We start from the raw sequence: 25,026 nt of genomic DNA, 5'->3' as shown, positions 1-25,026 counted from the left end.
TGAGGACAATGATGATATCTTGAAATGAGGAGGGACATGGATAAATGATAAAAGACGAAACAATGCTCCGCTTTAAGTCACAAACACAGATAAAGGTTCAGGTGAACATGATGCATGTGGATGTAGTGACGCTGACTGCCATCGTTCTGTGCTTCCCTTTGCTCACATTATGTGACCCACTGTGAGTACATTCATTTTCGAAACGTCCAAAAAAGGATTGTTTCTTGTGATATACAAATATATATCTGAATTTTCACTTCCTCAGATATGTTCTGTCAGCTCCTAATTTGCTGAGAGTGGGTTCCTCAGAGAAGGTGTTTGTGGAGGCTCAGGATTACTCTGGAGGAAATCTGAACGTGAGGATCTCAGTGAAGAACCACCCAAAGAAGAACCTGGAGATACTGTCCAAAACAGTGACACTGACGGCAGAAAACAATTACCAGATCCTTACAGATACAAAGGTTGGTGAGAGCTTCATAAATACAGTGCAGTGCATCTCATTAGTTTATAATCAGATTTAATTCAGAGAATTTCAGACTGAATGATTATGTGTTCTTTAGATCCCTGATGATAGGAACTATTTCTCTGATGATCCTCTGGAGAAGCAGTATGTGTATCTACAAGCTCAGTTTCCATCTCACACCCTGGAGAAAGTGGTCATGGTCTCATTCCAGTCTGGATATATATTTGTACAGACAGACAAGCCCATCTACACGCCTGCTAGCACAGGTACGATTTAGGTTTAGTTTATGGGTCACAATGGTTTAATTGGCTTATCAAATTAAGGAATCTTAAAAAAAAATCATGTTTTGTTGCTTTTTTTTCTGTGATATTGGAAGTTCATTTGATAAATTATTACAAAAAGTTATTATAATTTCTATGACAATAAAGACAAAAATCACACCTATAGGTCCTTTAGCACAGCCTTGCATTTTAATTTATAGAGAGGATGTTGAGAACTTTATATATTTCATGTAAAAATACTTTTAAAGAAGGCTTTTTTCCATGGAGAAGCATCACAACAGTAAGATATATGCATTACATTTTACATAAAATGAAGCTCATGAAGTAATATTTGATTACAATTTACTTTCCAGTTAATTACAGGGTCTTCTCCTTAACTCCTGATCAACATCCATTTGATGGGGTTTCTGTCTCAGTCGATATCATGGTACTCAGTTAAATACTTAATTTACAAGCATTAAATAACTGAACCGTAACAAGCACCTATATTGTTTATCATTGCTTCCACTTGACACTAAATTAGTGTTGCTCGTTTACTGTTTAACAAGAATCCTCAAGGCATCACACTCGACAGAGATACATTCCTACCAAGGGAAGGCATCAGGGCCGAAAACTTTGCTTTGCCTGAAATTGCCAGGTTTGTTGCACTATTTAGTGAAGTTTAATAATTGACTTATCAATTATCATAGTGCAGGCAGTCTCTGTTAATAAGACTTTTGTGTTTTCTGCTTGTGTTGTTTCAAAGTGCTGGGGTTTGGAAGTTGATTGCAAAATACACAAACACACCGCAAAAGAACTTCACTACCGAGTTTGAAGTTATGGAATATGGTACATTTACTGCCTTATCTAGAGAACAAATTATTCTATTGTTAAAGCTGTGTGAAAAATGTAATAATCGCTGAACTTTTGTTTTATTTTTGCAGTGTTGCCGAGCTTTGAAGTGACCTTAAATCCAAGCAAACCCTTCTTCTATGTGAATGACCGCTCTCTCACAGTAGGCATATCAGCTAAGTAAGACAGGAGTTTAGTTGTTTATTTTAATGTGCAAAACATGTAATTTAGTACTCTTCAGTAGTAGTTTGTGTTTGAAGAGGTTGTTTGAAGATTTATCCCAAGGGATGTACTCAAATGTAACTTTGACATTATATTTGTTTTGTTAGGTACCTGTTTGGGAATAAGGTTAGAGGAAGTGCTTTTGTGGTGTTTGGTGTGATAGACGACGAGAAGAAAATCAGCATCGCTGCCTCACTGCAAAGGGTTCAGGCGAGTCCTATTTACACATGTATATATTATAATCCCACATAACGCAAACATCTTCATTTGGAGACAAAAAGGCATTGCCTGTACAGTATATTTGTACAGGTATTGTAGAGGTCACCATAACTGCTGTTTCAGTATGAATATGCGTTTTCTTTTAGCGTAATGATTAAGCAACTGAAATATGAGGTGCAATTTGTATCGCAATCCTAACGTAAGTGCAAAACGGGGTTTGTTAGTACTTTTAGAGTACTACTGCACTCAAAAAAATAAATTGTTGAATGAACATGATTTAATCGTATCACCCATTATGCATCTAAGCAAGATTTGAATATTTTATTTGAACACAATATTGGTTTGTAAATTGAACATGATTGTAATATGTAAATGCAACTTCTTTGCAACTAATTGAATCAACATGTTTGTATTGTGTTAGACTAATCAAATGTATTCTCATTCACTCAAAGCACAGGAAAGCAGAATCACCAAAGGAGAAAATCTAATTTTAAGTCACCATTATGGGGATTAGTGTGTGTTTTAGTTGGGCTCTTCACCCTTAAATTATTAACTTTAAGTTTTGTTTGGCTGCTGTACATAAGTTATAACAGCCAGATGAACAAATAGGAACGGTGATCTGATGGTGTTGGTTGTGTATTAACAAAACCATTATTTCACAATCATTTAACCTGAATCACTGAACTCATATAGAGTCCAAATAATGAGTTAGGTTTAATTTATTAATTTTAGCTGCATAATAGTTTTAGCTTTTTCAATGAAATTAAAATGATCAAATCAATAAAAATAAATATATACATAAGCACATTTCTCTTTTAGGCACACACAGACATCAAGAATCAGTGTATGAATCTAAACTATGGTGACATTTATAAAGCATGTTGCAGTGCATTCTGTGTTGCACCAATCAAAACTCATTCATAGCTCCCATCATGCATTGCTGCATGAATAAATAATGAGCTTATGATCAGAGGTGATTTGTTTCTCACCATTGCTGAGATTCATACGTTAAATCTTGATGTCTGTGTGTGCCGAAAAAAGAAATGTGTATATATATTTTTTATTTTTATTGATTTGATAATTTAATTTCATTGAAAAGGCTAAACATATTATGCAGCTCAAATTAATAAAATAAACCTAAATCATAAATTGGACTCTATATGAGTTCAGTGATTCAGGTTAAATGATTGTGAAATAATGGTTATGTTAATACACAACCAACATTATCAGATCACCGTTCCTATTTGTTCATCTGGCTGTTATAACTTATGTACAGCAGCCAAACAAAGCTTAAAGTTAATAATTTAAGGGTGAAGAGCCCAACTAAAACACACACGGATCTCCATAATGGTGACTTAAAAATTAGATTTTCTCCTTTGGTGATTCTGCTTTCCTGTGCTTTGAGTGAATGAGAATACATTTGATTAGTCTAACACAATACAAACATGTTGATTCAATTAGTTGCAAAGAAGTTGCATTGACATATTACAATCATGTTCAATTTACAAACCAATATTGTGTTCAAATAAAATATTCAAATCTTGCTTAGATGCATAATGGGTGATACGATTAAATCATGTTCATTCAACAATTTATTTTTTTGAGTGTGTAAAATAGTAAAAACTTATCTTTTATAGTAATTTACAAAAAAAAGTATAATTTATAAAATAGTAAGAATGTATGTCATGTGAGGTTCCTGTTTAGTGGCTTTTTGTAGTTTGTTCCTGTGTTAGTTTGTTTAATTTGTCCCAGTTCCTTTGTTGCTATGTTTACTCATTTGTTTATTGATTAATCTAACCTGTACTATGTTGTCTCCCTGTCTTTAGTCTGTGTAGAAAATAGCCTTCATATGCTGATATTTAGTTGGTTGCGTTATTCCTGTTATCATGTTAATAAAAGTGACTGTTGCGATTAGATCCTGCCTCAACAACTCTTCTTGATTGCAACTGACTGACAGAATTAAATGTATAAAAATCACATTTTTTAAAATAGTATACCTTTTTAATGTTTGCAAAAGGGTTTGCTACCAATGTTTTACAGTAATAATGTAAAATATATATATATATATTTTTAAATTCTTTATATAAAAATATAATTTTATAAACATTTTTATGAAATAAAAAAAACTACTGTACAGGGAGTTGATGTCACTATTTGTCACTCTGTAGATATTTGATGGAGAAGGAAAGGCGGAGCTGACAGAACAAATGGTCAAGAAAACCTTCCCAGATCTCCAACAGCTAGTTGGGAAGTCACTCTACATTTCAGCCAGTGTTTTAACAGAAACTGGTAAGAAAATTTAACTAAGAGGCGGCAACCTTTGGATTTTTGTTTGAGAATTGCTACAAGGTCTTTATATCCTAGCAGCACAGGTGACTTTGGCATTGTTGACTTCACCTGGAAAAATGACTGTGTGTGTTTCAGGTAGTGAACTGGTGGAAGCTCACAGGAGAGGCATTCAGATTGTGACGTCACCATTCACCATCTACTTCAAAAGAACACCACAATTCTTCAAACCTGGGATGTCCTTTGATGTCTCGGTATTAAGCTATGAAACAAATTACTAAAAATTGAACGGGATCATACTCCTCTTCACTGACCTAAGATACATGAAGCTATTGTTTAATGTTTCTTTTTATTTCTTATTAAGGTTTATGTAACAAATCCTGACCAGACGCCTGCTCAAAATGTGGAAGTGGAAGTCAATCCTGGAGGGGTCAGAGGCAGAACTAGAGCCAATGGCATTGCGAAGGTTACCATTAATACTCAGGGAGGATCTTCCACACTGGAGATCACTGTAAGATCTGAGCTTGAGTGAAAAATCTCAAAGTCTTATTGACTTTTGAAATTTTGCAAACCTGTAAAATAATTGTTTATTTCCAGGCAAAGACCAAAGATCCACAATTAAATGACGACCAGCAGGCAATAAGAAAGATGACGGCTCTGCCCTACATTCCCAAAGGCGGCTCCAAGAACTACCTGCACATTGGCATTGATGCTGCAGAGCTTCAGATCGGTGATCAAATTAAAGTCAATTTGAATCTGGGAAACAGCCCCGGAGTTACAAACCAGGATTTCACCTATTTGGTGAGGATCACATGATGCAATTGGTGCTCATACACTACTTTGTATGTCTTAGATGTTTGATATCAGTTCAATATTTTACATCCATTTAGGGATGAGTTATTATGCAAATTATATTCATACATGTGCATGCATTGCAAATCTTTTTTGAAAACCCACATCCATGCTGGAGTAAGCGACTTTGCAGTGACAGTACTTAAAGGTGGGGTATGTGATTTGCAAAACGGCTGGCAGTTTTTGAAAATACACAACTCAAATGGCCCTACCTTCTTTCCTTTGACTCCACCCATTCAAAGAACATGGACATGGATGGGTGGGGGGGGGGGGGGGGGGGTGGGGGTGGGGGGGGGGGGGGTTTGGGTGGGGACCGTTTGATTGACGCACTTACTGTCCAATGATTCTAGGTGGTCTTGGAAATGATTGGCTGGAGTTTTTCGAGTCCTGCCTGTTCCACAGATGATTAAATTGCTTAATTTTTATTTCAGTGCTTGTAACTCAGTGGCTGTAAGGGGGTTAGGAATAGGATTTTAAGTGATTTTGAAAAAATGGCAAAAAAAGAGAATTACATACCCCACCTTTAATACAATTTACAACTTTTTGTGGAATAAATATTTAGTTTAATAACACTTCCTCTTGTGGATGTGTTAAAAACCATTTATCAGTTTTATTCATTTATAAATTAAGTTAATACACTAAAGTTCACTTTTAAGTGCAATTAATTAAAGTAAATTTAGTTTAGCCATATTTAATGTGGCCACTAATTGTCTTTGTACCTGGCAAATGCCACTGATTTTTCAAATAAATGATCACATTAAATGCGTTTATGATAATCTATTAATATAATTTATGCTGGCTGTATGCATCTTCATCCCCACAGATCTTGAGTAAAGGTCAGATTGTTCAAGCAGACAGATTTAAGATGAGAGGACAATCTCTAGTGACTCTGTCTCTACCTGTGACCAAAGATGTGGTGCCGTCCTTCCGCTTTGTGGCTTATTACCATGTGGGCACGTCTGAGGTGGTGTCTGATTCAGTCTGGGTCGACGTGAAGGACACATGCATGGGAACGGTGGGTTAACTGATAAAACATGATCAAGAAAGGTTCTCCCACTACCATCATAATGTCTAAGTATCTCTTTACTGTCTTTAATCCCAGCTCAAAGTTGAGGTAAAGGACCAGGCGCAATTTGGGCCAGGAGATCAGCTCAGCCTGAAAATAACCGGAGACCCTGGAGCTAAAGTTGGGCTTGTCGCTGTAGATAAGGGTGTTTATGTCCTTAATGACAAGAACAGACTCACTCAGACTAAGGTAATTAACCTAATGTACAATAACCTGTACAAAAAGTAGTTTCAGACTTAAAATGACCTTGTCTCTTTCCTGCTTTAGATCTGGGACATCATAGAGAAGCATGACACCGGCTGCACAGCAGGAGGTGGAAGGGACAGTATGGGGGTTTTCAGTGATGCAGGTCTGATGTTTGAGTCCAGCACTGCAGGAGGAACCAACACCAGAACAAGTATTGATTGATTCCTTTAGTTGGAATTTAACTGTTTTGTTTTCTTTTGTGCTCTACATTTCTAAAGAAATATTTAATGTTGTAGATAACGAGTGCCCTGCCCCATCTAAGAGAAAACGGCGAGCCGAGAGTCTTCTGCAGGTCACCACTACTTTAGGTAAAGATTTTTTTATTAGGGCTGAACAATTAGTTGAAATAAAACCAAGGTTATGATGAGGCTGCGATTCAATTAAAACAATTTTCAGAGTGAAGCGTGTTACTGTGTTATTTTACACGCAAACAGCTTTGCATGTGCTCTACTTATAATAAGAAACACTGATCAACAAAAGAGAATTTTCAGTCAAAATAAACGTTCTGTGGTTTAACGTTTGAAAATTAAGAAATGACAGTGCTAATGTTAAATATTATTACTATAGTTATGTTGTTATTATTAAATATTTTTTCTTAAATACTACATTGGTTGTATTTTACAGTGAAATATTACATTAGTAATTTTTTATAATTTATATTTAGAAGTAGTAGTAATAATGTTGGTTGTATTATTTTATTAAATACTTGATTTTTGTATTTTACAGTGAAATATTACAACTGTAATTTATTTAATAAATAATAATAATAAACTATTATTATTATTATTATTTGACCATGTTATTTTTTTAGCCACTTTTTAGTAATATCACATTTTTGGCCAAATTGGTCAGCCCTAAAAAACAAGCACAGCAAACTTTTTATCAGAAAAATTGCAATTAGATATCCCCCTCAAATCGTGCAGCCCTATGATTTATTGAAGATAATTTTATGCAGTTTCTCTCCTTTTGCCCTCATTGTCTGCTCTCCATCTCTTCTACACTAACATTTTTTCTCAGCTGGTAAATACTCTGGCGAACTAAAGAAGTGCTGTGTGGACGGCATGCAAGAGAATAAACTTGGCTACTCGTGTGAACGGCGAGCCACGTACATCTCAGATGGAGAAAAATGTGTCCAGGCTTTCCTGCACTGCTGCGAAGTGATCAAAGACCACAGGAGGACATACTCCAGCGAGGAGGAGATGTATCTGTCCCGCAGTGAGATTTTTGCCTCATTTGCAAATGCATTCTCACAGCTCTCAATCATTCAGTGATTTCAGCAAGAGAATTATAATTTTTTGTCCTAAATTTAATTTATGCATATTATAATATGTAGAAAAAGGTGTAAAGTTTGAGTGCAAGTGGGGTTAATTATAGCTTTTAATCATCAATCAATATTATGATCAGAAATTCTCATTTTATTACAACCCACCAAAATAAACTTATCATTAGTGTGATTTTTAGATGAATTGCATTCATATTTATCATTTTGCTCCAATATTAGGCTTGCATCTAAAACTTTTTTTAATGTAGCTTCAAGTTGAAGTAATGATATAAATACACTATACTTTAAAAGTTTAGTATCAGTAAGATGGTTTAATTTTAGTCTCTTCTGCCTCATGGAAGCTTTGATTCTTTTTTTTTTTAGGTTTTGGATGAAAAAAAAACATTGATTTGAAATAGAAATTTTCTGTATCATTATGAATGTCTTTATTGTACATTTTTAATCAATTAAATGTGTTCTTGCGGACTAAACATATTTCAGAAAAAAAAAAAAATCTTACTGGCCCTAAAACTTTGAATGGTAGTGTACACTAGTTTGTTTGCTCAGGTGAGGAAGATGATATTGATGAACCAGATGACGTGTTGGTACGTACACAGTTTCCTGAAACCTGGCTCTGGAAGGAGATCAATCTACCTTCATGTCCTCAAAAACAGTCGTGGTGAGTGAAAGATTTACTTGAAAACATGTTGTGAGAACCGCAATGCGGTTCTTCCAAAAAAATGTTTCGATTACATATGTAACCCTTGTTCCCTGAAGTAGGGAACAGAGATGTAAATTAGGGCAGTACAACATATGGAATGTCACTGAGGTTGCTCCGGCCTATGTAGGGGGGAGGCAACACTGGTCCATAGGAGGGGAATGGCGCAGTAAGCTGACACTTTGAGCGGGATCTCCGGTGTTTACTGGCTATGGGAAGCAAGTATAACCTAGTAGTAAGCTAGCGAACGTGTTAGGTGTTGCCCAGCCCACAGCTCTACAGATATCTGTCAGCGAGGCACCTTGTGCCAGCGCCCAGGAATAAGCTACACTCCGAGTGGAGTGGGCTCGCAACCTGAGGGGGCATGGTGCGTCTTCGGTTTGGTACGGCAAGACGATGGCAGCCACTATCCAGTGGGCCAACCTCTGCTTGGAGAGAGCCTTTCCCTTCTGATGGCTTCCATAACTGACGAAGAGCTGGTTTGAGGTCCTGAGGCTTTACGTTCCATCCACGTATAGGTGCAGAGCACGGACGGGACAGAGAACAGCCAGGGCTGGGTCTGCCTTCTCCAAGGGCAGTGCTTGCAGGTTCACTACCTGTTCCCGGAAGAGAGTGGTAGGAACCTTGGGCACATATCCGGGCCGGGATCACCTCCGTCTGCTTCTGGGCGGCAGAGAATTGCTGGGCAAAGTCGAAGGCCTGGGAAAAGCGGGAGTCCAGGAACCAATACTTGTCGGTCTCCCTCATATCCGGCAGGTTCAGCCAGAGGTGGCACTCCTGGACCACAAGTGTGGACATTGCCTGGCCAACTGAACGTGCGGCAGTCTTCATCGCCCTCCGGGTGAGGTCAGTTGCTGTCGGAGCACAGCCATGAGCTCACAGTCAGGTCTACACATTTGCATGTCCATGAGTAACCTGCAACACCGCCATGGCATGCAAGGAGGAAGTGGCCTGTCCAGAGGCTCTGTAAGCCTTGCCCGTGAGAACAGACGAGAACTTACAGGCCTTGGATGGGAGACACGGATTACCCCTCCAGGAAGTAGCGGTCACCAGACACAGCTGCACACGACAGACCGGAGGAATATCCATGTAAACTTTGGCCGAACCACCGTCAAGGGTAGTGAGGGGAGAGGAGGTACCAACTCGGTTTCTGGCAGAAAAAGGTGACGTCCACAACTTGGTAACCTCCTCATGCACTTCCGGAAAGAAAGGCACTGGGGCGGCGCGCTGAGAACCAGCACGGCCTGCCCGAGATACCAAACGTCCAGCCTCGAGGGTTCGGGACAAGGTTGTTCCACTCTAGCTCAATTCTCTTGGCGGCCCGGGAGCCATCAATTTTGGATCAGGCTCGGGCAACGCTACTCTCCCAGAAGGAGGCAGCGCAGCCGAGTCTTCATCTCTAGCCGGTACAGTAAAGCACTTACTCTGCTGTTAAAAAACAGCAATCTCTAAGAATACGCCCTTTGAACCAACAGTGCTGTGAAAACAGCAGTTTTAGAGCTGTGAGCTCACGACCACCGCTGCACGAGTTGTCAAACCAACACGGGAGAGGCTTCTTCCTGAAGAACACTAGACACACTCGTTGACTGTTAGTACTCTCAGAGACTTGTAACCGCATTCAAAATGGCTATAAAGTCATTTAACTATGTGGGGAATTAGTTATATTTTAATCAGGAATATGATTAAGATATCTTGCATAATTTACAGTTACGTTAAATTATCGAAACTAATAATGGATCAATTGTATATATGAATGATCATAGTGCACTATGGTTCTTCATTAATATATCAATAGTCCAATTACAGATCGATTATAAGATAATTCTGATTGGAATTAAGTTAGTTACGTTCGTCCAGCGAACGGGCGTTTGTATTAATTCTCAATAGGATCATCGATTTTATAAACACAGAAGAGATCATCCTCTGGCCAGAAGAATGACGACTCCTATCCTTATAAAATTTATAAAGCATTGTAGCTTAAGATCAGACATTTTCAGGGACGATGTAATGTGAGCTTGAGACAGTTTAATCAAATCATATTTGTATTTTAATGAGACGAAGCTAATGAATACATAATTCTACATCTAAACACGTGATACAGGTATTTACACAGGGTAACGTTACGTAAACACATAAGACAAACGGATAACGACATGGAGTTGCGCAGGGGAAAATGGAAGTGAATTAAAGCTAAAGAAGATTGGATATCATTCTCTAAATGATATCAAATATCGCAAACCTCATATACAGTCAACCTTTGAGAACACCAAGGGAATCAATTCATTTAAAACAGGGATAAGCAGTCTTTAAGCAATTAAATCTGGAAAGAAATAATACTTGCGCCAGAATTCTCTCTGTATGCGTGTGTGTGTAAATGTGATTCCTTGAATTTGATGCGTCTCCCGGAGCAAAGCCCGCGGCTTCATCTTCGGAAGGGACGTTCAGCACGTCAAGATGTTGGAAACAGAGCATGGGCAAGAGAGCGAGGAGTAGGGTTCCTTACTATTTGAGTGTGCAGCTGTCCTGCCCTCTGGGGGGTGCGAGCCAATAAAAGCGCTCCTTTTGGAGGAAGATTTTATGGCTCTTTGTTTTCAGGACAGAGAATTTGAATAAGTAATTTGAAGGGTTTTTCAGAGAGGACAATTCAAGATTCTTATAACATACAATACTAATTCTTATAACACAACATTAGTTACATCATGTAATGTAAATTAACCAGTGGGCGATGACGATTGGGGTTTACGAAGACTAAACATGCAACACATGAGTGTGTCAAGTGAACATCAAGTCTTAACATCAAGTCAAAATTACACACTACATAGGATTTGCATATTAGAAGCTTTCACACTTAGGTTAATGTACATTAACAGTGTGGCCATTTAATATGATGAATTTAGAGAACTTGTGTGTGTGTGTGTGTGTGTGTGTGTGTGTGTGTTTGCCACATGTGTGTGTGTTTGTCACATGGCTTTCTCTCTTGCAGAGAGGAAGCGAAAAAGGGGGTTGGAATGTTCGGAATGTCTTTGAGGCTGGTCATATGGGCAATGCCTGTTGTTTTAATTTGTGTTCAAACTAAATTCGTAAATGTACCAACCATTTTTGCTACAGACTGCATACAGAAAGATCTGTTAGGCTCCGAAGCGAAAGATAACAGGTGCTTGCATCCACTTCCTATGCGGGGCGGAGTGCAAGATGCAAATCTTGTGCATTCGCTCGTTCTGTTGCACTCTGAGATTATTGGGGCTCTCTGACGTGATCCCAATACATCATCAGTACGTCGAACGTGACCGACTGAAAGGGAACAGGCAATGTCGGACACACTTGTATTGTCTTAAAAATCAGCTACAAACATTCACTTTATTGATATGTTATAATATTTAAGGTAAATAGTGTGGAAGATTAGTTTGCAAAATCCTGAAGGCACTGTCTATGTAACATGTTGGTGGCTGTAATGAATCGCACGCATATGGAGTAGTACAAGAAGTATAGGTACTATAATCATAAATCAAAACTAAGAACACGCATGAGCTAAATATCAACAACCAAGTAAACGGAAACGAGGCCGAACGCTGAACAAAGGAAACTAAGGGCTTAAACACACTGGGTAAAATAATTAACTGGAACAGAAACAGGTGTGTAACTAATCAGAAACCATGGAAACTATCAAGCAAAGGGAAGAACCAAATCAGAACACAATGAAACAAACATACTCATGATAGACAATAGATGTTGAAAATATCTGACCCTCTTCATTTGTACCTAGCGATGAAACGTCTGCCTTAATAACTGGAATATTCCTGAAAGACTCCATCACAACCTGGCAGGTCACAGCCATCAGCCTGTCCAAGACCCTCGGTAAAAAACACAGCACTTGTTAATTTGTTATTCTTGTTTATCAGTTGCTGTTTTTTGACACTGCCTCGTTTTCAATGCAGGAATATGTGTGGCAAATCCTTATGAGATCACCGTTAAGAAGGATTTTTTTATCGACCTGAGGATGCCTTATTCAGCAGTGCGGAATGAACAACTGGAAATAAAGGCTATTGTTCACAATTACAGTAACCAGATGCTTAAAGTATGTGCTGTTTACTGATCACATTGTTTTCACTCTTTAAATCCTACTGTATCATATTTGATACGCTAATTTCGAAGGCCTCTAAATGATCATCACGATCAAAACTTTGCTGAAAATCCTGTTGGATGCAATCTACTACATGCCTTCTGTCGTCTGATTGATAGTTTAGACTTTTTTTTATCAAGTAAAATATAATTGTACAAACGTCCACCGTCAGCTCCTGTCTTTTTGCAGTGAAATCTGCACTGATTTTTATCAAGTAAATGTAAGAATAACTTTGATATTGTTCAAAGTGAACACTGGACTAAGGACTGAGGTTTACTTGATTATCCATACATATTTTTTTTTGTTAAAATGTGAGTATCAAATATGACCATCACGCTTTTGAAGAACGTTTATTTGTTCATCTCTTAATCATTGTTGTACTGCATTATACTCAGGTTTATGATCAAAGCTCTAGTTTTAAAACAAAGAATTTAAATATTAGGCTATAGAGAGACGACTGATATTTATATGCATTTTATGCAATTAGTCTGCTGTACTGTTATAAAGATCTTTTTTATTTACATCACAAGCTTTTACATTACAATACATTACATTACAATTTCATCTTTTTATCCATTTAAATATTAGCATCTGCTACAAATAGCCTATTTTTGCTCAGTTTGGGTGTCTTAATAAAATTGAGGTGTTTTTTTCTGACTATTGTTCATATGTATATGCGTTTTTAAGGTTAAATTGTACGGCTGAAGATCCCGTTTTGTCTTATACCAGCCGGTGCGAATCAAATTCAAGACATCGGAGGGTATTTGCAGCAGTGCCAGAAAAAAACAGAAAGACAAGATAACAGTTGCCGTTGGCCCCATGTCCTCCGTAGCGGTTCCTCTCATCATCATCCCCATGGATCTCCATGACCAATGGATCGAAGCTGAAGCATACAGCTCCAATCGCAATGACGCAATTAGAAAGAATCTGAAAGTGGTGGTGAGTCTGACATGTCAACATTTAGAGGAAGGATCTTGTGGCTTCTGCAAAAATCACTTTATTTCAAGACTTCCAATATGTCCACCAAATTGCATTTGTGTCTGATTTCCTTTCAGCCTGAAGGTGTGCTAACCGAAGTCAAAGAGCAAGTTGTGGAGATCAACCCCTCTGAGCACCCAGGTGCAGGTTCTTTAGAAACACGTGCTTGATATGCAATGAAAATGATGGTTGAAACTTGAAATCATCTTCAAACACCCTATTCCCTCTTGATTAAACAGGCGGGGTGCAGGTCGTGTCTATGAGGAGTGACATCCCACGTCGAAAGGTTCCCAACACACCTGCTTCCACATTGATCACAGTGATAGGTGAAAATAGGGACATTTTATTTTTTCCATTTCAGTTTTTCTGGATTTCTTTTTTCTGCTGAACATAAAAGAAGATATTTTGAAGAATGTCGGTAACCAAATAGTTTATGTACCCCATTGACTTCCATAGTATTTTTTTTCCGACGATGGAAGTCAAAGGGGTCCATCAACTGTCAAGATACTGAAATTCTTCCAAATATCTTCTTTTTTGTTCAGGAGAAGAAAGAAATTCGTACAGGTTTGAAAGAACTTGAGGGTGAGAAAATGATGACAGAGTTTTCATTAAGTGAACTATTCCCTCAACCTGAGACGTTCCCTTTTAAGTGGAAAACCAGCGGTGCGTCATTACGTTGTGCCGCTATGGTAACATTAATACCCAAGTCCCCATATGAAAAACAAAGCATGCTAGACCAATCCATGGCATTTTGCATTATACTGTGAATTCCATTTTTTATTACTGGATTCTGTCTGCATTGTCTGCATTGCACGAATCAGGTCACTAGATCTATCAGTTCATGCGTGCCAATATGACGTTCAAAAGCCAATCACAGCCATTTACCTTCCATGCTCGCAGGTGAGGAGATAACGCGCACAGTCGAGCAAGCCATCAGTGGACATTTTATGGGTCAGCTCATTGTCCAGCCCCGCGGATGTGGAGAGCAGACCATGATCTTTATGACTCTACCTCTCATTGCCACTCATTATCTGGACAACACCAAGCAGTGGGAGGCAGTTGGCATGGACCGCCGTAATGAAGCCATCAAACATATCAACACAGGTCAGCCTCAACAATAATGTGCTCTCAATTGATAAAATGCGTTAAAGTGCCAAGCACATGCCACTATGTCATGCATTTTTTGTTCTTGTGAAGGTTATAAGCTGGAATTGACCTTCCGTAAATCTGATGGCTCCTATGCTGCCTGGATACACAGACCGAGTAGCACATGGTGAAATAATGCTACTAAATTACTTTGAAAATAAGGCTGTGTGTCCACCAAAGCGTTTTTAGCCAGCTGAAAACGCCGAGCTGCGGGCGCTTGAGAGCGTTTTGGCAGCGCAGACGCATCGTTGCTATGATACAGAATATCCGTTGGTCCGTGTGGTATTAGTCCCGCCCCTCCTCCACTGTGATTGGACGGTTGGCTAAAAAGTGACAGTGATGAGCGCTGCGTTTTACCTAAAGTTGAACATTCTTCAACTCTCGGCAACCAATAAAAAACGTCGAGCGCTCAGCACTTGAGCGTTAAATACTCGCTCAGCGCCTCGTTACGCTCCTGGCGTTCTAAAAACGCGGCGTTCCCATTGACAACAATTGAAAAATAAAGCCAGCCGCGTGAAAAAACGCTTTGGTGGACACACGGCCTAACAGTGTTGGAAATTTCAGCACTGATGAAACAACTTCTATTTAATATTTAAAGCAGCTCTAAGAAGACAATAGTGTTATTATTTATATCACTTCAGTTCAGTGTTGATTCAATTCAGTTCAATAACTGTAAATGTTGCAATGCTTATCAATTATGAAAAAATATTGAGATAATGATTGAGTTTCTTGTAGTATATTTAATCTTGTGTCCATTTACAGGTTGACGGCATATGTGGCGAAAGTGTTTGCGATGGCCAGCGATCTAGTCGCCATAGAGGAGAATGTGATCTGCAGCGCCCTCAAGTGGCTGGCCACAAACAAACAGCAGCTAGACGGCACGTTTAAAGAAGACGCACCTGTGTATCACAGCGAGATGCTTGTAAGTTAAATGTGTGAATTTTTTTTCAAAGAATTCCTGTACAACAGTTGGGAGCCCATAAATTTACTCCTGAACACCAGTCCAGAAAAACTAGCAATGTCAGAAAGTCTACCAAACTGTGGGCTGTTCCTGGCTGCGTGTAGCACCGCTCTGCACTTCAGAAGGATCCCAGCATTCTTATTATATCATTATACAACATTATTTGAGTGTATGCTAATTCCAGGGTAACATACGGGGGAAAGATGCCGATGCCTCTCTAACTGCATTCGTCCTAATTGCCATGCAAGAGGGACGCAAGATCTGTGCTGGATCTGTTCAAGTAAGTGTGATTCCTAGAAACTCTGGTTTGGACCAGGTAATTGAATCAAGTATGAAAGCACCCTGAGTCTCACTGAGTCTCTCTCTCTCCACACTAGAGTCTTCAGAGCAGTATAAACAGAGCCGTTAATTACCTGACGCTGAGAGTCCACAGTCTGACCAGCACTTATGCTGTCGCTGTGACTTCTTACGCTTTGGCCCATGCTGGAAAACTCAATAAAGACATCCTGATGAGTCATTCCTCCGAAAACAAAGGTCAGTGACATTACAGTCTGACAAAAAAAAAACAAAAAAAAAAAAGTTATCCATGGCAAAAGCTTCCTAATTTGGTTATACCAGGGTTATAATAGTTAACTAAAACTAAAACCATAAAAAAATATTTGTTAATTGAACAACTGAAATCAAATATTTAAAAACGTTTTATTTTACATTCAGCTAGTTGTCAAGGAAGCACTTCTCATTTTAATTTGATTTACTTAAATACCTAAACTAAAACTGAAATAAAAATGTCTAAAAATATACAAATTAAAAACAAAAATGACTAAACCTTTAACTAAAATGAAAAAGAAAATGGAAGTTATTCAAACCACGTTTGAATAAGTTATTAAAAACAGTAACTTTGAACTTTTTCAACTGGTGTAAATTTGAGCAATACCTGAACCATAGTGTATTTATGGTAATCATATATTGCCAGTAAGGTCTCATTCAACATCCAAAATAGGAAATAGGAAATAATTGCATTTATGATGCAAAAAAGTTACCGGTAAGTATTTTCTCTCTTTTTTTTCTTTGAAAAGGTGTATTTGAAATTAATTTTGATATATTACTTTTATTGCAATTTACATGATTGTTTAAATAAAAAATGTGAGTTGTGTGTATCAATTGTTTTCCAAAAATTCTTAAACTTTTATGACTATTACTTTTTTATAAAAATGTGTATTGTGACGCACATTATTATCAAAAATCAATACTGCAATATCACAATTTGTTTAGATGCCATATTTTGGCAAGTTCCTGGGCAGCACTATCACTCTCTCGAGGCCACAGGTTATGCAGTTCTTGCCCTGGTGATGGCGAAGGATTTTGAGCGAGCCGGACGGGCAGTGCGTTGGCTGGGAAAGCAACAAACCCTTTACGGAGGTTATGGCACCACCCAGGTATTTCGTCAAATCACAAACGAATGAATGGTTTTGTGGACTAACTGATTTATAGTTTGCAATTTACATGGTCCTCCTCATTTTGTTCCTTGAGTCTGGATTTGTTCACATTTGTTCACCCATAGGAGTTATTTATTTAAAGGAATAGAAGGAAACTTATATCTTATATCTACGTACATGTGAGGACATTTTTACCCAGACTGATAAATCATCCAGAAGCTTTGAATAATATATAATAATGAAATTTCATTCGGATTGTAAGGGGTGGTTTAACCCTCTGGGTCTAAGGTGTTTTTGGGGTCCTTGAGATGTTTTGACATGCCCTGATATTTGTATTTTTTTCAGTTGCTTATAAACATATTAATGGCGAAGGTGTAATTACACTCTATTTAGCACGAACATGGCTATCATAATATGTGAGCAACATGTATGTACATGTTTGCATTTTTGAGAGAATATTATTTATGCGTGGTTATTCAAAAAACTCAAACTTAAATTTCCTGATATAAGACCACAAACGACCAACTTCACATATTCCCACAATACTTTTGACTAATGGATGTTGTCGGCTAGAGTTTTTACTTCAAAATGATCTGAAAATCATCCGGGCTAATCGTTAACATTAAACAATAGATTGATTTACATTTTGTAAGACACTTTTGTGTCACTTTCGTGAATGATCCAACAAGGTCATGAACTACAGAATTGGTTCAGAGTTGGAAACATCTTGAAAAAAAGTGTATTTTTCCACAACCTCTGTATGCTTGCAAATTGTATAATATCCAAGGTAAACATTTCTAGTAATTGTTCAGTTAATTCTCATTCGTATTTTCAGAAAGTTTTGGAATATGTAGGCTATCCTCTCCCCAAATTTGTCACTAATAAAACACAAAAATAATTTAAAGAGAAGGCTTATATTGACCTTTTAAGATTTTGTTTGCACTTTGTAAATTAGGTTTTGATGTGGCAGTAAAAACTTTATAATCTATCCAAAACGAAATGTTATCTTTCATATTTCGTCTGTAACATATCGTCTTTTATAATATATATTAGGGCATAAATGTTAATTTGCAGTTTAATATGTTGCTTATACAAAGACATTTTATTTCAACGTATTCAGTCGATTTTTACTCATCTCAGTAGGCGATATAGATAGTTTCATTCACACAGACACGCGCGAGCTGTAGTAAACAACAGCGTGTATGTGCCGTTCATTCATTCAAACACAGAAACGCGATTCAAATTTAAACAGTCTTTTGCGGTTTACAGACACCATTTCACATCGCGATTAGAACAAAGCACTTACTGATGATCTGCAGCTGGATCCGTTGTTAGGCTACTCCAGCACGTTTGAGGTAAAATTTCCAGGATTATCACAATATTATTATTCCTCACTGTGTGTTATCCAGCTGTTGTGGGCGTTGACTGGTTTTCATGTGTTGCCTCAGATCATCTGCGTTTGAATAGCGCGTGCTCTCCATGGGCGTGTCACATTAGCAGAGTAATGAGGTGCCAGAACGATAATGAGCACAGCTGATCTCTCTCTCTTTTTTAATATAGATTACATAAACAGAGAATGTTTGTTTTAGTTTTGAATTAGATCATTTAAAACTACACACTTAAATTATTATAGAGATATATATCTCATGTCCGAGTGAATAGCATTCGCTGAGTTTTGTTTAAGTTTACAGACGTGTACTAGAAAAAAAGTTCACAGAGACAGAGAGGCAGAAAGCACACCCTGTTTACTTTCTTTATTTTACAAAAGCACAATGTTTTATTTCGATTTTAAGTGAACCCATAAATAAGAAGACATTTATCAGTTTATTTTTTCATATTTCTTAAGCCTGTATGACAAAAAATGATGGGAGTATTTTATTTTAAGTCTATTTTGCTGCTATATGAAAAAAACAGAGGAAAACGCGCCGGCGCTGGCTTATGGCCTATATCAAAGCTGATTGAACACAGATGAGAATATTGGTTCAAATAATATTTACAGTGTACAGAGCAAATTCTGGACAAGCAACTTTTTTACTCGGACAAGTGAATGACAGATTTACTTGTCCGAAGGACAAGCACATGAAAAGGCTTAATGTCGAGCCCTGTACTGTATCCGAATCTCTGTCATTTAGGAATGAGATCACGGGGATGTTTGAATAGGGATCACAATGTTTTAACGATTAATCATGCAGCTAACAGAGAGACTACTTGGTAATGGAGGATAAAATTCACTGGAGTGACATTTCCGACAGTCCATTAGGGGAATGTTTGATGAAAAAATAAATGAAAAATAAAATGCAAACATGCCTAAATGAAGTGCTATGTATTATTATGTTAATTGGCCATGTCTTTTAACTTGATACCCCAAAACAAATAGTTTTTTTCTTGTTTAGGCAACGATCATGGTGTTCCAGGCTGTGGGTGAGTACCGCATTCAGGTTAAGAAGGCAGACACTCATTTGGACCTGGAGCTCGCTGTGCAGGAGAGATCAGGAAAAACGAGAATCGTTATAACAGACTCCAACATGAATCGTGCACGCACAGACAAGGTCTGCAAAATATGACTGTATGAACCAGAGTTCGTGGTCTTAAAACAGCACTCAATTAGCAAATTTCAAAAGTATTGTTGAGAAATAGAATTAAAATGCATACAAAAGTCAGATTCATATGTTTGTTTTAACCGATTCACCTAAAAGTGTGTTGTATTTGTCTACTTTATGGACTGAATTCCACAGTTTGACATTACGAAGAGCTTCAACATCACCGCTCAAGGGACTGGGGTGGCCATGCTCTCGGTGAGTATTCACGAACGCACTCATGAAATCTTCACCAGCATGTTGTTCTGTGTTAAAAGCTCATGTACATTCCTCGCAGGTATTTTCTGTGTATTACGCTCTGCCTGAAGAGAAAGACAGCGACTGTAAAGTGTTTGATCTAAGTGTGCAGATGGAAAAACAGCTTGACGGTAGGATTCATCGTGAGAACATGACATGACTAATTTGAACTGCTGTGTTGTCAAATAAAGTTGGATCATGATGTTATCTTTCTATACGTAGTGTCCTATGATGGAGCCACTGAAAGTTATCAACTCACCATTGAATACATGTGAGTATACAACTATTTTAACGGTAACACTTTAATTATGGGGAATACATATTCACTTTTAACTATGACTTTTGCCTCAAACTCCTAATTTACTTCTTATTAATAGTTTGTAAGGTAGTTGTTAAGTTTAAGTATTGGGTAGGATTAAGGGATGTAGAATATGGTCGTGCATAATAAGGCATTAATATTTGTTTTTTAAGCACTAATAAACAGCCAATATTCGAGTAATATGCATGCTAATGAGCAATTAGTTAATAGTAAGAATTGGACCCTAAAATAAAGTTTTACCATTCTAACTTTAAACAAGATTCACATGTCCCATTTAATTTGTCTTCTTTTCTGAAATGGAAAGACAGAAAGACCCAAAATAAGATGTCTAGATTATTTAGTTATCAAGAATGTCGTGGCATCTATCTAACCTTGTAATACTTTTAACGAAAGGGGAGAAGCAATGTTAAATTATGATTTACATGTGATAATTTTGCACAAGAAGAAGCTGTGATGCATGATGGTAAATTGCAAAAGCAGCAAATAGAAAGTGACACTGATGGTTAATGCCAATGTCACCAATCAGTCATCATCACGTGCCTTTGCAGTTTCAAGGACCCGTTAAGAAGCTCAACCATGTCTATTCTGGACATTGGCCTGCTGACAGGGTTTAAAGTGGATGAACGTGATCTCTCAAAGGTAAATAAATAATGTCAATAATTGTGAAAGTTGATTGTAGAATCGTAAACTCAGAACATACGAGTCCAGCATATTGAATTCTTCCATGGAAATATTGTTACAAGTGCTATTAAATTCGTATATTGGACATGTTATACTTGACCTTTGACATGTTTTTTCTCTCTCATGATTTTTTCACCAGTTATCTTCTGGTAAGGATAAGTACATTCAGAGCTTTGAGTTGAACAAGGAGCTTTCAGAGCGAGGATCTCTTATCATCTACATAGATAAGGTACAATCAATGCCACTATTCCCATATATTGTTTCATTTCTCTTTTTGTGATTGCAACTGATTTCTTTCTCCTTTGCTGTGAGCAATTTGGTAAATTGCTGTTTGGCATAGTGAATGCGCTAATAATTCATTTTAGTTTTTTACTTGATGTCATTTTAGATTTCTCATAAAGAAAAGGAAAGGATTGCTTTCAGAGTGCACAAGATCAATGAAGTGGGAATGCTACAGCCCGCCGGTGTCACTGTGTACGAGTACAACGCTCCAGGTACACTACAGTTACACACATGAAGCATACCAACAAACATCTGTGTCAAGAGGACTAGAAAAGACAAGCATCTAACTAGGGGTGTGACGAGATCATGTGCTGCGAGATCTCACGATATTAAAACGTGACGATATTTCTCGTTGAGGTGAAAAGCGGTCTCACAAAACCAGCTTGTCGAAGTTGAGTTTGTGTCTTTTACTGCTTATGATCATTCATACTCAGAAAGTAGAACTGAAGTGACATTCATAGGTAGCATCGGTGCATTTCACGGAGGAGAAACCATGAACCGCATATTATTAGACTGTTTTCTAAGGCTGTGCAATATATTAAGACCAAACGCTGCAATTCAATTAAATATACGCACACAGTTTGGTCCGTCTCTGCTTGTTTGCAATGTAAGGATAAATAAAGAACTGGTTGTTTAAATAAGTACAGCATTTTCTTTACTTAAGAAACACTATATATAAAGGCACATTTTGTATGTATTTGAGGAGTGGAGAAGAGTGTCTAATTCACATGCTATCGGAAATTTCCTACTTTCATTACATTCAAATTTTGACTTGAGAGGGTGTTCATGTCCAATTTTTTTAAACTAGGAAACTAGTGTTTACGATACCATGTGAAGGCAGTATTAGTCTATCATTTGTTGTAGAGTAATAGCCAATAGTGCCTTAAATAGTCTGTGCGAAGCACTTCATCTTGAGATTTTGGCCAAATTACAGAAAAAAAACTGTATTCCCACATAGCTACTTTAAACTATATAACCTGAAGTTCTATTGACAGAAAAACATATGTTCGTCATTCACTGGTCAAAAGCCTTGTAACTTCACTTGAGCTTGATTTTGGTCAAATGTTATGAATATAACACATGCAAATGTCTGACAACGCGGTGTTTACTTATTTAAAAAATACAGTGTTTTCTCTATTTCCTGAAAAGTAACGGTTTAGGACATAAAAGGTTTCCGTCCGACAGCTGTTGATATGCTGCACTTTATTATATCTTCTGCACTTTAATATTTTAACAGATAAGCGTTGTGTGAAGTTCTACCATCCTCAAAAGAAAGACGGCGCACTGAACAGACTCTGCAGTGAGGAGCTGTGCCAGTGTGCGGAAGGTACGTACACTTTGATTCTTTATTAAACGAACATACATGCTTTAAAAAAATTACTTCATGAAGTCTCCATGAGAAAGAAAGAGAGAAAATGTGGTAAACGTATGAAATATCCTGACAGAGAACTGCAGTTTGCAAAAGAATGAACACATCGATGAGGCGAATCGCGAAGAAAAGGCCTGTGAACAAGAAGTGGAATACGGTAAGCAGTGTAAATTAGCAATAGACAATGTTTGATTATGTCTTGTACAATAGCGTTCCTTCTCAGGACAGTTGTATCTCCTTAATAAAGTCCCAGTACAGCCTAAAGTTTTTACCAATTGAGTTGTTTTGTAGATGATCATGTTACGTTTGTCTTGTAGTTTATAAAACCAGGTTGTTGGAAATGAGCTTTTCACTGCACGCAGACATCTATAACATGACGGTTGAACGAGTGCTGAAGGAAGGTATACGGTTTGCCAGTTTCTTTCTGATTTACTGTGTCAGTGGAAAACTGGACATGAAAGATGTCAGCCGTGTTTCATGACTTCTGATCATGGCAGTTCAGATAGTCTCCATAGCACTGGCTTTATCCTCAAAGGTTTGTGTGTGTGTGTGTGTTTCTCTGTTTTCAGGCAATGATCCAGATGCGGAAAGGAATATGAGGTCGTTCTTGGCTCATCCTTACTGTAGAGACTTTCTGAAATTTGAAAAGGGCAAGACGTACCTGATCATGGGCCAAACAAAAACCCTTCCAAAGATTGGCGGAAAGTATGACATTTGGAGGATGATGTTCAATTTGGTTTATGTGGAGATTGATAGAACATTTTGAGACGTTTGACGATGATGCATTTGCATTTTGATGCAAGTCTGGTGCATAAATGCTCCTAATGAAAAAACGTCTCTCTCTTCTCAATCATCTCAGGTTGAGGTACCACTTGGGTGAAGACACCTGGATTGAATACTGGCCGACAGACAACGAAGGCCAGACGGCAAAACATCGAGAAAAGTTTATCGGCGTGACCTCGCTCGCCGACAAGCTCATCCGATTTGGATGTTCCACATAAGCATTTTTAAGAGCTAAAATTCATATATAATCAGTATAATAATTAGTATAATCCCAGATTTACAAGCATTAACAGCCTTTTTTTTCTTTTCTTTTTTTTAAGTTTATGCAGTATGCTTAATTAAATTAGTTCAACATAATGTCTATCAACTGAAATTGTATCATTTATAGCATTTGTCAAATAAAATTTGCAAACATAAAACAGACTTTATTCTTGATTCTTTTGCAAGACTTCCAATCGGATGATGTCGAAATAACATCATTAACTTCCTCAAGATTCACAGCCACTTTTATGAGGGATTCTATTGGGACTTAAGCAAGTGCTGATTGTGGAAAGGAGGGATTGGCTGAAGCAGTGATTTTTTTTTCTATTAGAGTCAGCATTTAAGCCCTTTAAAGGTGAAGTGATTTTAGTGTTAGACAATAAAGTTGTATTGTATATCCACCTTTTTCCTACAGCCCATGATGCTCTGCATGAATTATGAGTGTCACTTCCATTAAATTGTAAACAGTCAGTGAAAGTTTCGCTCTATATGAACACAATAAGTATTTTCAAAAACGGGGTCCAATAAGATGACATTATTCTACTTACCCTTCAACCATCGAGCATTAAAAGGATATTTAAAAGTGTAAAAGCATTAAGAAATTACTACAACAAATGTATTAATTATGTAATGTATGTTGCCTTAATAAAAAAATTTCAATAACTGCAACATTGAGTGATTGATATTTCAGTTTGGTCATTTTGACAGACAATATTGTTTACCTACCTGCTTCAGAAAGTAAACAATTGAAGAAAAAACAATGCTGATACATTTTAAAGCATCCGTGTGAAAACACACACGGAAAGAGACATGAGAATTTGGGGAGTAAAGTCTGAAATGTGGGAAGTAAAGGATTTGGGGAGTAAAGTCTGAAATGTGGGAAGTAAAGGATTTGGGGAGTAAAGTCTGAAATGTGGGAAGTAAAGGATTTGGGGAGTAAAGTCTGAAATTAGAACATGAAGGAAATCAGTCAAAGTGATGTATAAGTAGGCCTATTTTTGTAGAGCAGTTTTAAATTGTAGTCTTTTTAACTTCCCCAAACCGACAACCATAATATAAAACGCAGTTGACTCGTTAGATTTGTTCTAGATCATTAGGTCTTATGTGGTAGGCGTACCTTGTAAATCTGAAAGCATTTTCCTCTGGAGTTGCCTTTCTTCATACATAAGTTACACGATGTCTGTGAATTCATTTGACGAATTGGGCAACATGGTTTCAGGCCTGCGTTTGAGAAAAAAAGAAATGGGGAGAACATTTGTTTGTCACTAACACCATATGTTCTATCAGAATCTGTTTTGGTTTTGTATTATTAACTAATTCTGAATCGTGGACGTAAAAGTAAATCACAGCATAATAATTCAACACCATCTAATTTCAAAAGAACTTTGTTTAACAGCATAATTCATTTAAA

At 37.5% G+C, this 25,026-nt stretch overlaps 1 protein-coding gene across 1 annotated transcript; it reads left to right on the top strand.

The window, feature by feature from the left end:
• On the top strand, positions 1-23,763 carry c3a.5 (complement C3a, tandem duplicate 5). The gene is made up of 41 exons (XM_079614533.1): positions 1-181; positions 266-461; positions 561-729; positions 1,098-1,171; positions 1,293-1,381; positions 1,490-1,572; positions 1,668-1,755; positions 1,905-2,007; positions 4,185-4,305; positions 4,441-4,556; positions 4,667-4,813; positions 4,900-5,103; positions 5,978-6,169; positions 6,257-6,409; positions 6,488-6,617; positions 6,703-6,774; positions 7,484-7,681; positions 8,295-8,406; positions 12,209-12,300; positions 12,381-12,520; positions 13,295-13,504; positions 13,621-13,684; positions 13,783-13,869; positions 14,444-14,647; positions 14,741-14,816; positions 15,452-15,611; positions 15,835-15,930; positions 16,028-16,184; positions 16,923-17,086; positions 19,480-19,635; positions 19,822-19,881; positions 19,961-20,051; positions 20,143-20,191; positions 20,788-20,878; positions 21,060-21,149; positions 21,309-21,414; positions 22,440-22,529; positions 22,648-22,728; positions 22,889-22,972; positions 23,141-23,276; positions 23,431-23,763. The coding sequence occupies exons 1-41, from the start codon at positions 45-47 to the stop codon at positions 23,570-23,572; spliced, it is 5,010 nt and encodes a 1,669-aa protein (XP_079470659.1). The 5' UTR covers positions 1-44; the 3' UTR covers positions 23,573-23,763.
• Positions 23,764-25,026: the final 1,263 nt, after the last annotated feature.

Source organism: Phoxinus phoxinus, assembly GCF_949152265.1.
Source record: "Phoxinus phoxinus genome assembly, chromosome: 6".
Taxonomy (NCBI): Eukaryota; Metazoa; Chordata; class Actinopteri; order Cypriniformes; family Leuciscidae; genus Phoxinus; species Phoxinus phoxinus.
This window is presented reverse-complemented; position numbering and strand designations above follow the sequence as displayed.

Excerpts from the sequence above, each read along its gene's own strand:
- c3a.5 (XM_079614533.1), top strand. The coding sequence starts at position 45 with ATGATAAAAGACGAAACAATGCTCCGCTTTAAGTCACAAACACAGATA. Across the intron at positions 2,008-4,184 it reads CCTCACTGCAAAGGGTTCAG|ATATTTGATGGAGAAGGAAA; the intron begins GCGAGTCCTATT and ends GTCACTCTGTAG. Across the intron at positions 22,729-22,888 it reads TGAACAAGAAGTGGAATACG|TTTATAAAACCAGGTTGTTG; the intron begins GTAAGCAGTGTA and ends TTTGTCTTGTAG.